General features: G+C 39.8%; 1 protein-coding gene across 6 annotated transcripts in view; it reads right to left on the reverse strand.

Annotated features, from left to right (window-relative positions):
• Window positions 1-19933, reverse strand: part of PDE4D (phosphodiesterase 4D) — a 1077829-nt gene that overhangs the window by 217156 nt on the left and 840740 nt on the right. For all 6 annotated transcript variants that reach the window (XM_050946931.1, XM_050946933.1, XM_050946932.1 and 3 more), the window contains one exon: window positions 3983-4174. In XM_050946931.1, coding sequence (XP_050802888.1) covers window positions 3983-4174 — 192 coding nt within the window. The remainder of the gene's footprint in view (window positions 1-3982; window positions 4175-19933) is intronic.

Consider the following 19933-nt stretch of genomic DNA (forward strand, 5'->3'; position numbering starts at 1 on the left):
TGATTTTGCCAGAATCCCTCTCAATGTACCCCTGCCTTGATCCTAACCATTAACATCTAGGGAATCTGAGGAAAATGCCCAAGTTTATTCTCAACTGTTAGGAGGGTCCATGGGATGAAAATGATCTCAGAGGTATCTAAGCTTCACAGATCAAAAGTCAACACACTAAATGTGACCAAAAAGCAAACTGCAATTTGGAATTCCATGTCAAATTTGCTATGTTCTTTGATTAGATATTCAGTGTACAAAAAGCATCCAAGCAAGTAAGCTTTGCCATGAAAGTCTTCATCTGTAATATGTTTGGGGCTCAGAAAATGGTAAGAATCAGAGCACAGTATGGAAGCTCACATTAATTCAGCAACATCTCACAATTATTGACTAAGAAGAGACTTGCCAGCGATCCTGATTTAAAATCAAGAGACCAACTGGGTTTATGACTACTTGCAAGAAAAGCTTAGTAATAAACGTAATAATTGGCATCATTTTGCAGAACAAAGAGAATTAAAAATAGGCTTGGATATATCATTATACTCCTGCTATTACTATTATTCCTTGACTCATATTTACTTGTTTTAAAGCACTTCTGGAATCCTGTGCCAGGTCTTCTTAGACCTCCCCCCACCTTTGACTAAATAACCAAAATGCTGCGCAGCCTTTAAATTCACAACCACCACGGTCCTGAAAATAAGATTTGTGATCTTGTTTGTCAAAGATCACTGTTGTGTTAATGTTAACTGCTGGGCTACACATTGCTCACATCTGGACCCTTTTTTTGCAGTATGGTCAGCATTTTATACCTGTGTTAATGTAAACTTTATGTATGCATGCTGCCCTGAAGAACATTCATCAGTTAAAATTAAGCAGGAACTCAATCCATTTTTTCCTCATGATTTTTCTTGTTTTTATTTTTGTCTGTAAGTGCTCCTATATTTGTTGTCCTGAGGTGAACAGGTAGTACTGAGGGATCATAACAAAGATATCATGAATGGATAACTAATAAATGTAAATGGTCTTTAAATATTTGGGTATTTTTCTTTACCATCTGTCTTTCTTTCTCTTCTTGTTTTTGTTTCTTTTTTCGTTTTCTTCTTAAATTCATTGTTGTGATTTAATTAACCTTAACAGAAACATGTTTATTAAGGTTTAATTATAAACATGCAGCTCAGATATATGATAATGTGTGCTCAGATGAGCCATACACATCTTATTGTATCCCAACAATGTATCTCATTAAATTTTCCACATAGCATTAGTATAAAATGACGAGGTATAACTTCTTAGTTCTGCTCACTCCTTCCTTACATTTATGTACACTTCATTGTTTTGCACAATTAAAATTAATTTTTAAGCATTTTGCCTGTAATAAGGTGTACTTTAGGATTCTGTGGAAATTATGTTGGTTGTATACTTTATTGTGATATGACCTTTGCTTTCTGCTTTGAGTAGCAGCTTTTCAGAAATGCTAACCTATCAGATAGATTGCTCAGTCTCTTATTTGGATACTGAGATCACTAGAAGGACATGTGCGAGACATGTGTTGCCTCTAACCTGAAGGTGTGAACATCTCTGTTTCTGGGGGCAGTGCAGACTGCTTCCAGTCTTTGTCACTTCAGTTTCTGAATGAACAGCAGATGAAGGAACTTACAATGTCAGGACATTCCAGTAATGGCAGTCAGAAGAAAATGCTTGGTCAAAGAGTGGTATTTGACTCTCCAGAGGTAAGAATATCTGCTCTTTGTATTTCATGCTCCCCATCATCCTGCATAGTGAGCAGGGACGTATAACAGCTCCTCCATTGCACAATGGCAGAATCTCTGGTCTGATGGGGAGCACTGGAATGTTTACCCACTTGTGAGTTCTGATTAGCCAACTGTTCTTACATGTTTAATGTTGTTTCAAAGGAACACTGATTATAAATATCAAAAGAGAAGAATGTCCTCGGTGTTTCAATAGTGAAATCATTCATCCAAATTATTGCTCAGTGTTGAAATCTCACTAGGAATTCAAGGAAATGCCAAACTGGATTATGGGTTTATGAGAGGAGCAGTAATTTAAATTGTTAACTGAAACAACTCATCTACCAGCAGGTTGGGGATCAGTGTTGTACCGTAGACTGGGAGAGTCTTTTCAAGTAGGATTGTCACAAGAAGTGACACAAAAAGTTTGGCCTCATGAAAGTAAGGACGCTGGATCAGACTGTCTGTCTGTGATTACAATGTGTTTTTACATTCTTGTCAGGCAAGACAAGGTCATTTTTGTGTCACTGATCTTTGGTCTCACCCACATTGTTCACACAGGGTGAAAGGGGGCAAAGGGGTGGCACTAGGCCTAGGAAGTGTTAAATCAACATGACTTACATGGTGCATAGGCATTGTGCTGCTTCTTGGCACAGGGATGAATGTCACCTACAATGGCACTCGAATGGGAAAAGAGCTATCTTGGGTAGACAAATTAACATCTACAAAAAAGATACATAGGCTGAAAATAGCAGTCCCAAATTCCTAAGGATTGGAATATTAGAGGAAAATACATTTCACAATAATGAGTGAGAATTCACACATCCCAAAGAGTGACTTCTTAAAAAAGGATGATGTTCAATGAATTTTTATTCCTTTTTTATAAAATAAATCTTAGCACTTACATCAAAATCTGATGTTTCTATACTCCTGATTTCCTTGTTCAGTAGGGGACCTTTGCAAGCATGTCCATCTACTTTCGGGGTTTACAATTCAACCCTAAACACATACTCAGCAACGAAAGTTGGAGCAGATTAAAAAATTTAAAAATCGTTTGGCTATTATTCATTTTTAGCAGTTTAAAAATTAGTAAAGGTTAGAGAATTACACGTTTTTTTAGTGCCTTATAAATAAAACAGATTTGCATTTGACTTGGGACTACTCATATGAGTAACATCAGTTTTGGTACGTGTTTGCAGGATTAGCCTGTCTGGCAGAAAGTACATAAAACAGAAGAATAGTAAAAAGCAGTGAGAAGCTGGAGGAGCCTCTCAAGAAACCCTTGTTAAAATTTTGTCACCAAAGTGAAAAGAAGTTGAAGTCTTTTTCTGCCTCTGATGGAGTCATCTCATCCCTGGAATCTGCTAAATCATTCCTGTCAGAGCCACAAAAATACTTCAAAAGGGCAATTTTAAAAATGTATTTATTTATTTTGAGCCTTGCGAATAGATTGGATTGCAACATAACAGATGTATCAATTTCAAAAGGGTGAGGATACCTCCTTACAAACTGTTGATCCCTCTCACCACCATGCTGTACTACCAAAGCAGTGTACTTTTAGGAACAAAGTATAAAAATTTTCAGAAAAGGGCAGCTTCTCACAATTTAGCTGCTACATGGTTAACCTTGTGAGAAATTGTTCCTGTGGAAATGCTGGAAAAGTAAATACATTCTCCAGTTCCTTACTTCTTTTGTCCACAACCACAGGCAACCATGAGGTTTACAACAGGCTACATAGGATAATTGTTGCACACTTTGAAAAAATATATATATTTTTTTAAGGAATGTATTTGACTTATTTTAATCATTGAGGCTGTTATATATATATTCACTCAGTTCCTGAATGCTACCTTAGTGATTTTTTTAAGGAATGTATTTGACTTATTTTAATCATTGAGGCTGTTATATATATAAAATAAGTCAAATACATTCCTTAAAAAAATCACTAAGGTAGCATTCAGAAACTGAGTGAATTCCATGGGCTGTTTTGACATACTTTTGGTTATTTTGAAATCAGATTGATAAAACTAATTAAGTGCATAAAAATAGTATGTATGTGTAAGGTTGATTTTAAAAACTCTTAGTGAATTCAGCAGCATTTGTGATTGTTGCCTTTGATTTCTGAAGGAGCTGATTTATGGTACCAAAAATGTAACAGACCATTTTGCCTGGGCTTGTGATTGACATAGGATAAAATGATAGCTAAGATGTGGGAGGTCAACTTTTTTTCTTTTTTAAACACTTACATGTCGCTGGCAATGGAAGAGTTCCTGGACATGGACTTTGGAGAGAGGTCATAGTCACTATCTGACCGGTAGAGGAAGGACTCTCTACGTTGACTATGGACGAAGTTAGCCTGGAGAATTAGCCCTGACCCAGGGCTCGTCATGGGATCCAAGGGACTCCGTCCCGATGATGTGCCATTGTCTACATCAAAACTGTAAGAAAGAGGGGGAGGGAGTAAAAAAAGATTTATGCCACAGTTACGCTGAGAGTTTTGAAAAAAACAAATGCAGCTATAAGAGCAGATGCCTCTAACACATTTTTCAGTAGCTGAAACCTTCTGTTAATAGTGGGAAAATATACAGCTGATCAACTCCACTGTTAAATCAATAACAGGTGTCTCTGGAAATATACTGTGGAATTGCTGATAACCAAAGAAAGAATGACTGGGCGGGAGGAGAGATAAATCACTATTAAGGTTATTGAAGACTACATGCTTCCTGGGATGTGGGGTGTCCACTGGTGGCACTATGGACTTAGTGCATGTGTTTGCTCAGCTGAAAAGTGCGCTGTAAGAGCAGAAACACAAAGCTTGGGCCAATGAGCTGGAGTTGCTCCTATGGTCAGCTTTATTAGGGACCACTGCAGGAACATGGAGGGAAGGTGGTTTTCAAGAAACTGCTCAGCCGTTTGCCCACAAGAACACATTAGCACCAGGGAGTCAGAGTGGATCCAGAAGCTTTCCCCATCTTCACTGTTTCCTCCTCCATGCCCTCGTCCCCCTGGTTTTGTGACCTGCCTCCCTCTCTCCCACTCCAAGGGATATGATTCCTATCTAGCTTCTTACATGGGCATCATAATATCTAACAATTGCTCAAATATTAAAACAACAACAACTGTCCTATTTTTATTCCCAGCAGGTAGGAATATAATGCTTGAATAGAATTATGAGGTGTGAGTGTATTAGGGGTTGTTCTTACTGTAAAGCTAGGTCAAAGAAATTAGCTTTGCACTTATGGCTATTCACAGTAAGCTTTGTGGCCATTCTTATTTCTTGCAACAGTGAGTTCCACTTCCATTGTCTAGATCCAGGTCCTGGCAAAGCTCTGTCTACTGGTCAACAATGTAATGGTTCCTAAGGAGCATAGCTGGCATGGGAGGCCATGGTCACAGAGAAAGGGAAAGGTGTTTTATTTAGGTAGCTAGAACTAATTCCACAAAGGGCTTTGAAAACTCAGAACAAAAAGCCTTGAACTGGACTCTGTAATCAATGGAGAGCTAGTGCAGAGTGCACAGCATCAGGATGATGTGCTCATGGCAACCTGTGTTGCTTAGCAGCCTGCCCGCTGCATTTTGTACCAGATGGAGGGATTTTTGGAGCACACAGCTCAGTTTCTACATACAATGCGTTACAGTATTAATATCTGAAGGTGATGAATGTGTGGACCACAAGGTCAGGGCTGCATCTGATAGGATGGGGTACAGTCTTCTGAACAGGCACAGTTGTAAGTGGGCGCTACTTGGTACCCTGGCCATTTGTGCCTCTACAGAAATAAACAGTTCTATTTTCAGTGCTCCATAACAGAAAATACATGTTGGGGACCTTGGGATCTGCACTATATACCTGGTGTGGCTCTGCTGAAGTGCACGTGTTGGAAGTTAAAGGTTGATTCTTAAAGAATGCTGCTAACGTCTGCTGCAGTGAAGCGGTTAAAAGAGGATGGATCATATATTAAATATTTACTCTGAATGGCCTGTGTCAGGTCTGATTTGTCCATCAGTCATGACAGGGACTGTCTGCTACTCTGTGTTTGCACAGTGCCTAGCACAATGGGGCCCCATTCTTGGTTGGTCCTTATGCACTACTGTAATAAACATAATTCATCATATACTACTAGATACTCTTTCAAGTAGCCAATGAAGAAAGAAACAAAGCAACTGAGAGGGGAGAGTGAGTGTAGGAACTGATGACCCATCAGAATATTTTGGGCAGGGAGGAGAGATGGTAACATCCAAAATAGAGATGATACTGCTTAGAAAAGAAACAAGTTCATTAAAAAAAAATTTTTAGAAAACAGCTTTCAGAGGAAAGGAGAAACAGCCATCACATTATGTCTCAATTCTCAGCAATCCACTCTGGAGATAGGTCTGCATTGCATAAGAGAGTATAAACAAAAACTATGAGTTTATATATTTTACTTTTATCCTCTCCTCAATCAGTTTGTTATTCTTCCTTGAATTTCAGGCATTCTGCTGCATTTCTCTTGAATCTCTCATCACCTCATATGCCATCTCTCACAAATGGTTTGAATACAGAAAAGGAAAACAAATCTTCTCCGAAAAATTATTCAGCACAATGGTATTCAACAAGGATTGAGTAGAGTGAGCCCAACAGATGTTTTCAGAACTGTTCACTGATTAGATCATCAGTAATATCCTGAAATGCATGGTTTCTTGAACCTTTGTGTTTACATTTTAATTCCTTTTGCTCATATCTGAGTATGTTTTCTGTGACCACCAATACCCTATTATTACAGGCCCCACAGAATTTCCAGATCTCAAATGTGTATAATAATTTGAGAAATAAAGCATAGCATTTAAAGGCTCATCGATACCCATGATATTCCTGTTGGCTTTCTTCTGAAATCAGTGCCCTGGCTCCCTGTTCTTCCAGATTCAGTTCAAGCTTTTCGTTTTCACATTTAAAACATTCTACCCATCCAGCTCTTGCTTATATCTCTGTCCTAATTTTCTCCTACAACCTGATACTGCTCCCTACAATTTCCTCAAGTCCCTCCCCTATTTTCTTTGCCCCATTCTAGTCTCCATTCATTTTTTCAATGCTTTCCATACTCTTGGAAGAACATCCCAGTCAATATTCACCGAACACTCTCCTGCTCCTTAAAACTCATATGTCCTGCATCTATGTAGACAAAATTCCCCTGCAGCTCATTTGTGTTACTTTTTTTTTTTTAATTCGTGCTATATCTGTTTGAGTCGTTAGGATGACAACTTCTGGTGGGGGAAGGAAATGAGTTTTAGAAGTCTGCTGTTTTCTTACAATAAAGCACTGTATATACCCTACACTGGCACAGGTGCTAGAACTAGGGGTGCTGCCAGACCCCTTGGCTTGAAGTAGTGATAACAACTCAAATATATGGTTTCCACCTTCAGCACCTCCACTATAAAAACTGTTCCAGCACCGTTGCACGCTGGTATTTAAATAAATAATAAAATTATTGTTTATTAATGGCCAAAATTTTAAAGCTTAGTTGCCTAAAGTTTTCAGAAGTGCTAAGTACCCACAGTTCCTGTGGAAATCTATGAGAGATGCACATGCTCACACATCTACAAATCTGGGCACTTTTATTTAGGTAACTATGGATTTAGGAACCTACCTTTGACAGCCAGGCCTGACAACTTTGGCCAAGGATAATTATTAATAAATAGAGTTCCACTAGTTCAATCATGTTTGAACATGAACCAGTTCAAAAACATCACTTAATAGTGAAGCAGAATGCTTACAAAAACTCCACAGCATCATACAAGCAGTTTAAAAACCCAAGTCATTTACAAGATACATGTTAAAACTTAACTGAAAGGTTTTACTCCTGTTAGCACCTGAGTTCTGGTAGACAGACTCTGGTGTAACTTCTCTTGAAGTGCACTGAAGATATCGCTAACATCTAAACTGTACAGGGCCAGCATAATTTCTTGACATATCTTCTGTTAAAGATTTGAAGGTGTCATGGTATAAACCCCCACTCTGAACCTTAGCGTCCAAAAGATGGGGTACCAGCATGAATTCCTCTAAGCTCAATTACCAGCTTAGTACTTGTAGCGTTGCCACCAACCAGGAATTCCAGTGCCTGGTACACTCTGGTCCCTCCAAAACCTTGCCCGGGGACCCCCAAGACCCAGTCCCTCTGGATCTTAACACCAGGAAAGTAAACCCTTTCCCCCACCGTTGCCTCTCCCAGGCTTCCCCTCCCTGGGTTACCCTGGAAGATCACTGTGATTCAAACTCCTTGAATCTTAAAATAGAGAGGAAAATTCACCTTCCCCCCTCCTTCTTTCTCCCCCTCCCAGACTCTCCCTGAGAGAGAAAGTAATCCTAACACTGAGATAAATTAACCTTTCTCTCCCTCTTCCCTCCTTTCTCCCCACCAATTCCCTGGTGGATCCAGACCCAGTCCCCTGGGGTCTCATCAGAATAAAAAAAAACAATCAGGTTCTTAAACAAGAAAAGCTTTTAATTAAAGAAAGAAAAACAGTAAAAATTATGTTTGTAAATTTAAGAAGGAATATGTTACAGGGTCTTTCAGCTATAGACACTGGGAACACCCTCCCAGCTATCTGCAGGCAGACTGAGGTCTTCTGGTCAGGTGACAGCCAGGCTCACTGATCTTGTTAACCTTTTACAGGCAAAAGAGATACGAAGTACTTCTGTTCTATTAACTCTTACTTATCTGTTTATGACACACCCCCCAAATCGCTGACAGTGTGGAACCACACTGGCAGTGATTTCTCCCTAGAACTCTAGAATAAACAGATCAATAAACACATGCACCCTTACATATGCTACTAATTATGTACAACTACAAGATTCTTCACATTGTAAGGACAATTTTTAACCAGTTGATTTTGGGAAACTTTCACGAGAGAGTGCATTAGCTACTTGATTTGTTGCCGCTGTAGATGTTCCCGGGTTGTGGAGAGGTTCACCTCTTTCACGCCACCATTACTTTTCCCTTTGTAGTAGACACCGTTAGGCCACTCAGCGTCATCGCCTCCCTGGGCTGTAAACTGACAAAACTGTACGTTTCTGGAATAAAAGGGCTTGAGAGAATTAACGTGGTACACTCTGGGCTTTAGGGGGGAATTGGGAAATGCTATGAGGTAGTTAACAGCTCCCAGGCGCTCTTGGACCGTGAATGGCCCTTCCCATGATGCTTCCATTTTATGGGCCTGTTGCGCCTTCAAGACCATAACCTGGTCTCCTACCTTGAAGGAATGCTCCCTGGTATGTCTATCATACCAGGCCTTTTGCTCTTTTTGAGCATCCTTTGGGTTTTCTTTAGCAAGGGCTAAAGAGTGTCGGAGGGTGTTTTGTAGGTTGCTTACAAAATCCAGAATGTTAGTTCCTGGAGAGGGTGTAAACCCCTCCCATTGCTGCTTCACCAACTGTAATGGCCCTTTAACCTCGTGGCCATACACAAGCTCAAACGGTGAAAACCCTAAACTGGGATGTGGTACAGCCCTGTAGGGAAAGAGCAACTGCTGCAACACTAGGTCCGAGTCATTGGAGTGTTCACTCACAAATTTACATATCATGACCCCCAAAGTTCCATTAAACCTTTCCACCAGGCCATTGGTTTGATGGTGGTACGGGGTGGCAACCAAGTGATTCACCCCATGAGTTTCCTACAGTTCTTTCATGGTCCTGAAATCAGCAACACCAAAAAGCAAGAGAATTTATGAAACCTGAAATTGGTTTGAGTTAGTCAAAAAACAATATTGAGTCATATGAACTTTTTGAAAACATGGCCCCAAATTCCATTTAATTGTTTTCAGAAAACTGCATCAAGATTCAGATGCGCATGGGCTGGGTTGTTTCAGGTGGTAACATTGCAAAGTTCAGTGGTCTTGGCTCATTTTGCTTTGAGTTTTTGGGTTTGGTTGCCTCATCTATTCAGTAAGGGTCCCACACTTTCCCTGACCATCTTCTTGTTGCTAACATACCTGTAGAAACCCTTCTTGTTACCCTTGACATCCCTTGCTAGCTGCAACTCCAGTTGTGCCTTGGTCTTCCTGATTACACCTCTGCATACTCTAGTAATATTTTTTGGTTGGTCAATCTCCCTTTTGGGGGATCAGGTATGAATTTTTCACTTACACAGCTTATTTTTCCCAGTGTGGATTTCTGGCGCTTTGATGCAAATGATTTTGCCCTCCACTGATGCAAAGATGTATGTTTTTAAAAGTTTAAAATTTAAAAACATGTAGGCTAGAATCAGTAGAGTGGCATTCAATCAACCCTGACATGAGGGGGGGCCATAATCTATATTTCTGGACATCCATTAGTATGCATGAGGCTGAGGACTTTTGTAACTTTGAAAGTGTTTGGAGTTTAAGATTGTTATACTGTGCTGTATCCACTAGATGGGTGTCAAAAGTCAAAAAAGGAATCAGCTTCAAATGAATCAGGCAGGCTTTGAGCTTTTACTGAAGAGCCCCAAATGACTCTCTCATGTAGGTTTTTTATGAAAAAAAAGTTGATTGATGGTGCATTTATGGAAAATAAGTCAGGTACAGATTGCGGGAGATAATGATGCTCCAGAAATTTAAAAAATGCTGACATAATATAAAATTTCAACAACCCTGGAGCACTTACAATTTTTCTGTAGACCTTGCTAGTTCCTGAGAAATACAGGATTTACTAAAAAAAACTTTCAGGCACAAAACACTAAACTATTATATGTGCATGACTGTAAACAAAAGAGTTTGTTAGTCTGAAAAGAAAATATATTAATTCTCTGGGTGAAGCATGTATCTTATTTACATGAATTAGTATGACCGACCACATCACTGCCAAGTGGATAGACAGCCATAATGAGCAAATTAATTTAGGACTTTCGTGCACAAGGTAATTTGTCAGTTCATTTTATATATATTTCTAACATATTACAGTTTAAAATTCATTAGTGGGCAGATTTATATCCGACCCAAGTAGAAACTGCAGTGAGCCAGTAGTGGCTCCCTGATTCTCATCCTCCAGCCCTGAAGGAAGTTTAAGTTGCAGGGAGCAGCTGTAAACACTATTCTTTCTTGGAAATCTTACTCAAATGAAGAAATGGATGTAGTGGAACTCTGCTCATCCACATACCCTCCCTGTTCTGCCCACACCACATCCCCAGAATACTCCCTCACACACTTTGTATTGGGGAGAGAGGGGAAAGACTGGCATAGGAGGTGGAAGAGCAGCCTCTGCCATCTTCTCACTGGCAGAAAGTTCCCCTGTATAAGGAGAATTTTTTGGCCAGTTTTTTTGCATCACTTATGCAATGCAAAGTGGCTATATTGAACTGGAGAATCTAGCACATAAAACATGATATACCAAACACACCTATATTAAAAGAACTTTAAGGTTCCAAAGAGAAACACCCCAAAGATAGGAAATACCAACATTAATTCTCCCATGCATATGTAGGCATTTAAAAAAATCTTTTAATGACTGGATCACATACAGTTTTTTCCCCACAGAACCCTTCTTCATTCCATGTACAAGGACAATGCTCAGTGAATAACAACATGCTCAATATTTCTTCACCATTCAAAGGATGCCCCCATGTCTCATTCACTGCATATCATCCAAACCCTGCACTCAAAATGGACTAGATGCAACCTAGAACACTTTTCTACAGTGCTCATTCACAGGGTACCTGTGTGCCTCCCAAACATAAATGTCTTGATACTCTCAATGCCCCATCAAGGTGGGAAGTATTATTATACCAAGTGATACTCAGTAAGATTAAATAATTTGCTCAAAATCACATAAAGAGTCTGCGGCAGAGGCAGAAAAAGACCTAGATGTCCTGGGTCCCAGTTCATTGAGTTCTTCCCTTTTGATGGAAAAACACTGTCTCATTCACAACACAATACAGCTTCTGCGCTGAATGAGAACAGGTTTTTCTGGACACTAGACCAATATAGTATACAGGCCTCTCACATTCTCTCTCCAATATGCATAGAGAATGAGGCAGAGTCTGTGGGCAAAAAACAATATTTGCTTATGTATTAAGACATTGTATCATAATACATACACACAAAAGGGCAGACACAACCTTAGCTTTGTCATTTCCTTACTGTTGTGTAATGCAGTTAACAGCCATAATGTTCTTTTAACGTAGTTTTGTTCGCTGTGTATAGAATTCCGTAAATTAAAAAAAAAAAGAATTCCACCATGTCAGCTATTTGCTAGACAGCATAAGAATACTCTATTGTGCAATATGTGCAACCCATCAGGAGGATCTCTTGTGGCCATCCATGCAGACCTCTCTCGTTTGTAAGAAAACAGCCATGGTCCCTGAGCACTTTCAGTAATGACAGAAAAAGACACAGCTATGCCTACAAACTTTCCTAAGGAACAAAGAGGCAGAACTGTGGCATTGGATTGCATTATAAAATGCACTGTGAATATGCAAAGAACACTTCAAAACTCTTAAACCTTTGATAAACCACAATCCATTTCTACCACCCACCCATGCCCTACAGCCAATCCCCCTGCCAAATTTCAAGTTTTTAACACTGACAAGTTAGAGCTGTTAAACAATAATTGCGTAATGGGAAATCTGTATTTTGGTTCTTGAAAATGGAGGAACTACTTTCACTCAAACTTTCCACAAGAATTAGCTCCCTGGCTTAGAACAAACCTGTCACATTTCAGCCAGAAAGGTACGAGACTGAAAAAAGTTATAAGCAGCTCAAAATGACTATTTGGAATTCAAAGACACAGGACCTGTTTCTTTATTTCATCCAGCTTCTGCCAGGCTCAGCAGAGGGTGAGAGTGCTGTTTACAAGCTCCCTGATTCCTGGCTTGACTCCAGGCACTACCGTAAATTGCACCCGCTGGAATGTATGATGCTCCAGGCACTTCTCTTTCCTTTCCCCCAACCTCACCTCCACTGCAACTGTGGGGAGGGAGATGTATGAGCCAACTTCACCGAGGGCTCGTCTATACTACGAGTTTTGTCCGTGTAACTTATGTTGCTATGGGGAGCAAAAAAGCCACTCCTCTGAGTGTAGGGTTGCCAACTCTGACTGAAGCTATTCCAGGAGATTTTATTTTTTTTCCAACATGACATAATGTCATTTTTAAAAAATATCCTATTAAAATCTACTGACTTGTTTTCAGTAGTCACCAGGAAATGGATGTTGATTCTGAGAGACTCCAGGCCAATCCTGGAGGGTTGGCAACCCTACTTTAGTGATGTAAATTACACTGACCTAACTGTCAGTGTGGATAGCAATATGTTGGTGGGAGAACTTTTTGCACTGACATAGCTGCCGCCTCTTGCGGAGGTGGTTTTATTATGCCACTGACACACAGCAGTTGCAGCACGTCTAGTGTAGACTAGCCCTAATTCTAAACCTACTGGGGACTTCACCACACTTTGGGTGTCTGTCGTCAGCAGAGAGGTTATGGGCAGCCTCTGACTGCCTTGTGCTATGGGGCTAAGAATATGGCCAACAATGTCTCCTGGAGTTCCCCAGTGCGCATGAGGTTGGAGAGAGTGCACAGTGTACACTGGGGTTGCATTTTCTGGTGCACAGGTCCTGCTCTGTAGGCCAGTGTATGGAGCCAGGGACTCGCCTTTTCACCATTCATTTTTGAACAGCTGGCTCACCAGGGGAAGAAGTGGTGAACAGTTCCAGCACCAAGGAACTGCTATTGTAATCAGACCTTGCGTGGGCTGCAAAAAGTGTGTGTGCTGGGGTTGTGTGCCGCAACCAGATAAGGGATTGATCACAATCTTGTTCTTACTTATTACAGCCATTTTGACTTGCTGTCTTTAGATGCTAATTATTTTAGCAGGAAATGTCAGTTCAGATGATGTTGAAATCATGCCACGTACCCAGTTATTCAAATCACGAATAGAGACTCATGTGACACCATGTCATTAAAAGTCATCTCACAAAATCATAAAATGAACATCGCTAGAGGCAATGTCCAAATCCTAGTCATACAAAGTAGAGCGGGAAGACATGCAGGGAAGAATGGAAGCTTGTCTTTTAATAAAAACAGAAACTGACTAGTAGTAACAGTGAGTTTTCAGTGAAGTATTTAAGTTGCCTAGGTAAAGTTCTGCCTTGATTTGCATATTATGCAGATTCATTGATTTCAATGAAGTTGCATGAGGAGCAAATCAATAAAAACTGAGGCTCCCTATACCTGTCCCAAAACTTGTTTAAATTACCACAGATATTAAAATATGGTTCCTTTGTGAAAGTACAGATTTTTGGACAAACTGGGTAAATAAACTGGATAAATAAACTGGGTAAATAAATTAGAGGGTTGGACAAATAAAATACAGTATGCAACAATTACTTTTCTTTGGTCTTAATTTTTTATCGATAACCTTAATATTAAAATTTCTGAGCCAGAAAGCTGATTTACATGTGGATTTTGATTGACCTTTGTTACCTGAAAATAGGCACCAAAAGTTCACTCAGCAATGCTTAATAATAAAGGTGAAAGTCTTGAATGATCTCCTGTTCATCAGAAAAAAAACAAATCTTCAGCAATTACATGTCCCTACTGATTCCCAGCTAGATATCAGATTTTAAATAGGTTAACCCACATGCTCAGAAAAATAAATCCGGAGTTCTTCAATTGAGTCACATCATCACTTCTGATCTGAAGCTCTTGCGTATGACACTGCCCAAATATTTAAAAGTTGCCACCTGCTTGATATCTTGCCCAGTGGGGTTAATACTGAGCTAGTTATAATCTGGAGCTGGAAGCTGTTTGATGATAATGGTCATGGATTTAGTTATCTGGATTAATAACCAAACCATATTGACATCTTGAATCAACACTGTGGCAAAGGCTAGGATACTCAGTGAAGCTTTCGACCTGGTTGTTCCATTGTTGATCAGATCTTTACCTTGAGATCACTTTTTGAGAAGATGGCTGAATTTAATAAGCTAAGTGCAGCATCTTTTATAGACTTCAGTCAGGCCTTTGATTCAGCACATCGAGAAAGTTTGTGAGATCTGATAAGGAGACTTGGCATCTCTGGGAAGATGGCATGATAGAAGAACTCTAAAATGGAATGGAAAGCTGCACTGGAGTCAATGCCAGAGTTCAGCAACACTGTGTTCTATCATAATTGTTTAGCGTCAGGATAGACTGGTTATGGATAAGATTGCGGAGGTGGTGCTGAGCTGAGCTCCATTCTGTTTCAAGGTCTTAAATACACTGACTTGTTGATTCAGTCTGGTGAAAGACTGCAGCTGATGGCTGATCTGTTTGGGCAAGAAGCAGTGTGCATTAGTCTGATTATTAATAATTCAGATATCCTTGGTATTAACACCTTATAAATATTTGTAAACTTTATTAGATCAGTCTCTTAATTGTTGCTTAGCCAATCTATATTCATTTTTATGCTCTTTAATTCTTTCCCCATAAATGAGTTCCTCCAGGCCCTTTGTACTTCTCTGAATAGCCTCCAATTTGTGAACATCTTTCCAGCAATGTGGAGCCCAAAGCTGAATGCTACATGCCATGTACTACTTCACTAAAACCACGTGGATGGAAATTATCTCCCACCTGCTCTATGACATTTGTGTACAGCCCAAAATAACAACTGCCTTGTTGCAGCACAATAAAAATGCAAGTAAGAAATCAGGGAGGAAATTACCTAAAATACAGTTGGAATGAAAAACAATAATTCTGAGGAGGCTTAGAAGTGAAAGTGAATGACATATTGAATTTGAATTTGTCCTGTACTCTTTTGCCCACACTTCTAATAATTTTAAGACACATTCTGATTTTTTTGACCCAATACTCCTAGAGGGATTTTTATGCCCATCTTACAAATGTGGAGCAAAGACACGTTGACTTGTCCAATATCATAATAAAAGTCTATGACAGGGCCATGACTGGTATGATTGGTACGTGTGGAGACAGCATTTAAGAGGCAAAGCCTATTTTTCTAAATTTGAATAACCTAGAATAGACAAGTGCAGAAATATATGTATGAAATAATAGATAGTGAAATTGTTAGCTCTAAAAAAAATTGAAAGAATACATAGCAAAGATTATAGATATGAAAAACAACTCCTAGGTCAGCCAATCTTTTCCCTGTATCATTGCTGGATTCTTATTTATTCTTGAACATCTCTAACTGTGGTACCTCAGTGATGCTGAGAGATCACTAACACCTAAATTACATTCTCCCCCTTGTACCATTCAACCACGTAATTCTTTACTCTCATTTATATTATGAAATCTCATATCTCCACTTAGTTTTCTTTTCTCTAGGATGTACATATTAAATTCCTTTAATTTTTTTTCATAAATCACACCATCTAAATCTCTTTATCATTTTTTCTCCCTTTGAGAACCACAGTTTGAGAATGACTTCTGCAAATCTACGGATTCCAGGATATGCCTTACTTTTTCCTGCCAATGACTGTATGAGATTATATCTAATCCATTATCACCCTCAGATCTTGCTCTCCCGACAGGGCATTTAGAAAGTACTTTTATTTATTTCAGAATTTATAAAAATGTACAAATATTATAAACATTTTGACCATTACCAATTAAAGTGAAGCTCCTCCAAGACAACATCTTAATGCATCCCACAGTTACCCTTCTTAGTTAAATTCCCTAATTTAAAAGTGAACCTCACACTATGGTTTGAAAGTGATCAGACACAAACTTTGTTGAATCAAGTTGAGGAAATAAATTCCAAATTCATGGGCCCTCCACTGAGAAAACTCTGCTCCTACCACTGAGAATTCACTTGTGGAAGCTGTCAGCAAAAGTGGTTGAGGTGCTCTGAAATTATCTCAAAATTAAGAGTGAGCTGAATTAGGTATGTAGAGTAAAAGGCATTCTCTCTGATAACCAACATCCAACAAGCACTTAAAGACCTAAATCAACTCTTTCATATACATCTGAAAGCAAACAGAACCCAATGCAAACTTCTGAGAGCAGGTTTAATATGTTCCTCAGGGCTAACTCTGCTATGTAACTAGAAGTCACATTCTGCAGAAACAGAAACTCCTGAAAGATCTTCAAAGGTAACCCCAAGAGCAGAGCACTGCAAGAATAAACAAGTCTGGAAATCACAAAAGACAGATAACTCTGCCAGAACTCACTATCAGACAAAAAGTCTAACAATGTCCTGGTCAGGAAAAAAGCAATAATAGTCACTAAGAATAATAATAGTCAAGAAGTCCAGAAGCACCTCTAGAGTGCAACCCTTATGGAAAATGGAGGGCACACTTCTCAATATTATCTCGGCCATACTTCCTAAAGTCCTCCTCCACTGGTCTCACCACTCTCTTTTGTCTAGAGCAGTGGTCCCCAAGCTTTTAACCTGTGCACCCCTCCCCCAGAGCCAGGACAGGGAGCAGGGCCATGACTCCAGGATGGGCAGGTATGTGGACAAAGGTAAGAGGGCTGAGACGGGGCCACAGCTGGGGGTGGATGTGGAAACCCAGGTGGGGCCAGCAGCCGGGACTCCAAGCGAGGGCTGGCAGCCTGGGATCCCGGGCGTGGGGATCCCAGGAGCTGAGCCGCAGATGTGCGGTTGGCAGCCAGGAGTTTGTAAAGGGGAGTGTGTGTGTGTGTGTGTGGTGTTCTGGTTTTGATGTTTGTGGGTTTTTATTATTATTTGACAGGAGCATAGGAGGGAAGGCTATGACAGCTACAGAAGCAGCAATAGTAGGGTTCTGAAGAATGGAAGAGACAGTGAAGACAACTGGCTGTGGAAGCTGTAGGGTGTACGTTATTTTGGAGAGGGTATCTGAAAGCCGCTTCATTTGTATGATGTGTTGCCTGATAGATCTGATATAGCTATACTGCAGATGTCACAAAGTTGGGAGGTATTGCTGACATGGAGGAGGACCAGAATATCATACAAGAAGGTTTCAATGACTTTGAAAACTGGAGTCGCAGAAATGAGATGAAATTTAATTATGCAAAGTGCAAGGTCATGCACGTAAGGACTAACAAGAAACATTTGTGCTGTACACTCAGTATGTATCAGTTGGAAGTGACAGAGGAGGAAAAAGACCTGGGTGTAATTATAGGATGTCTATGAGCCTCCAATGTGATGCAGTTGTGAAAAAGGCTAATGCAAACCTAGGATGCATCAGGAGAGGTATTTCCAGTAGCGATAGGAAAGTGTTAGTACCATTATACAAGATATTGGTGAGACTTCATCTGGAATACTGTGTGGTCTGCCATGTTTAAGAAAGATTAATTCAAAGTGGAACAGGTTCAAAGAAGGGCTACTAAGATGATCAGAGGAATGGAAAATCTACCTTAAAACAGGAGACTTAAGGAGCTTAACTTGTTTACTTTAACCAATAGAAGGCTGAGGGGAGGAATGATTGCTCTCTTTAAATATATTAGAGGAATAAACACAAGGAAGGGAGAGGAGCTATTTAAGTTAAGGGCCAATGTTGACACAAGAACAAATGAATATAAACTTGCCATCAATAAGTTTAGGGTTGAAATTAGATGAAGGTTTCTAACCATCAAAGGAGTGAAATTCTGGCACAGCCTTCCAAGGGGAGCACTGTGGGCAAAAAAACAAACTGGCTTCAAGACTGAGCTTGATACATTTATGGAGGGGGTGGTACGATGTGATAGCCTACAATGGCTTGTAGCCCACTGGTGACTGCCAGTAGCAAAAATCCCCAGCTGCTGGAGATGGGACAGTAGATGGGGAGGGCTCTGAGTTACTACAGAAAATTCTTTCCCAGGGGCCTGTATATTTCCCAGGGGCCTGGCTGGTAGGTCTTGCCCACATGCTTAGGATCTAACTGATCGCCATATTTGAGGTCAGGCTGGAATTTTTCCCTAGGTCAGATTGGCAGAAAGCCTGGCTATTTTTGTTTTTGTTTTTTTCCTTCCTCTGCAGCATGTGGCCTGGATCACTTGCCAGTATGAATTAGAGTAAATGGTGGATTCTCTGGAACTTGACATCTTTAAATCAAGATCTGAGGACTTCAGGAACGCAGCCAGAGGTTATGTGCCTATTAGAGCAGTGGATGGGCGTGGTTCTGTGACCTGTGATGTGCAGAAGGTCAGACTAGATTGGGGGTAGGCAACCTACGGCACAGGTGCCGGCACACAAACTGATTTTCAGTGGCACTCACACTGCTCGGGTCCTGGCCACCGGTCTGGGGGGCTCTGTGTTTTAATTTAATTTTAAATTAAGCTTCTTAAATGTTTTATAAGTCTTATTTACTTTACATACAACAATAGTTTAGTTATATATTATAGACTTATGGAAAGAGATCTTCTAAAAACATTACAATGTATTACTGGCACACAACACCTTAAATTAGAGTGAATAAATGAAGACTCAGCATACCACTTCTGAAAGGTTGCCGACCCCTGAATTAGGTAATCATGTTGGTCCCTTCTGGCCTTAAAGTCTAGAGTCGATAAGTATGGTGTATATATAGTTTAGTGTCTAAAGCTAAGGCCATTAGAGCTCTGGATTTTTTCTGTATCATATGATTTTGTTTTTGGAAGGTGTAACTATCGGACTTTCCTACCACTTAACTTCTAACATACTATTAGTTGTTTTTTCCTACCAACCTCCATATATCACCGACTTCAATGGGCTCCTATTAAAGCTATCTGGACCCACTTCTATATTTTGTCCTGGCACTGGAAATCCTAGCTGCAGCCCTGCAATATACCACCTTAAAAAGGAAACTAACAGGTCAGGAGCCTAGCTTGGAAGGATGCCAAGGCTGGAGTAGCTCAAGTGCATGTAGTCATACTGTATTTTATCTAGGGCTTTAAATACTAACAGAGAAACCTTGAAGCACACTCATCGAACAATAGGTAGCCAGTACAAATGACAGTTGCAGTACTTAAGTCCAATAAAAATTACAAGCTAATTTTGGATATATTTTAGTTTGTATTATAAGCAGGATGGGTAGCAATGTCTATTAGTATGGTGCCTTCCATTTCCCCATATAACACTCTGTTTTTAGTTGCTTATAAACTTTGTAAGGTGAAAATGAAATATTTAATAGCTGCTCATTAATTGAGCAACATTTATTTTGTGGGAGTTGTCCTATGGAAAAAATAGTATGTGCTAATGTAATTAAAGACTATTATACTGCATGCACATACAGGGAGCAAATTCAAGTTGCACAGGTAACTTTACTTATGGCATTCCTAACTTTTCAGTGCTTATCTTTGCAATCTGAA

Source organism: Gopherus flavomarginatus, chromosome 3, assembly GCF_025201925.1.
Source record: "Gopherus flavomarginatus isolate rGopFla2 chromosome 3, rGopFla2.mat.asm, whole genome shotgun sequence".
NCBI classification, from domain to species: domain Eukaryota; kingdom Metazoa; phylum Chordata; order Testudines; family Testudinidae; genus Gopherus; species Gopherus flavomarginatus.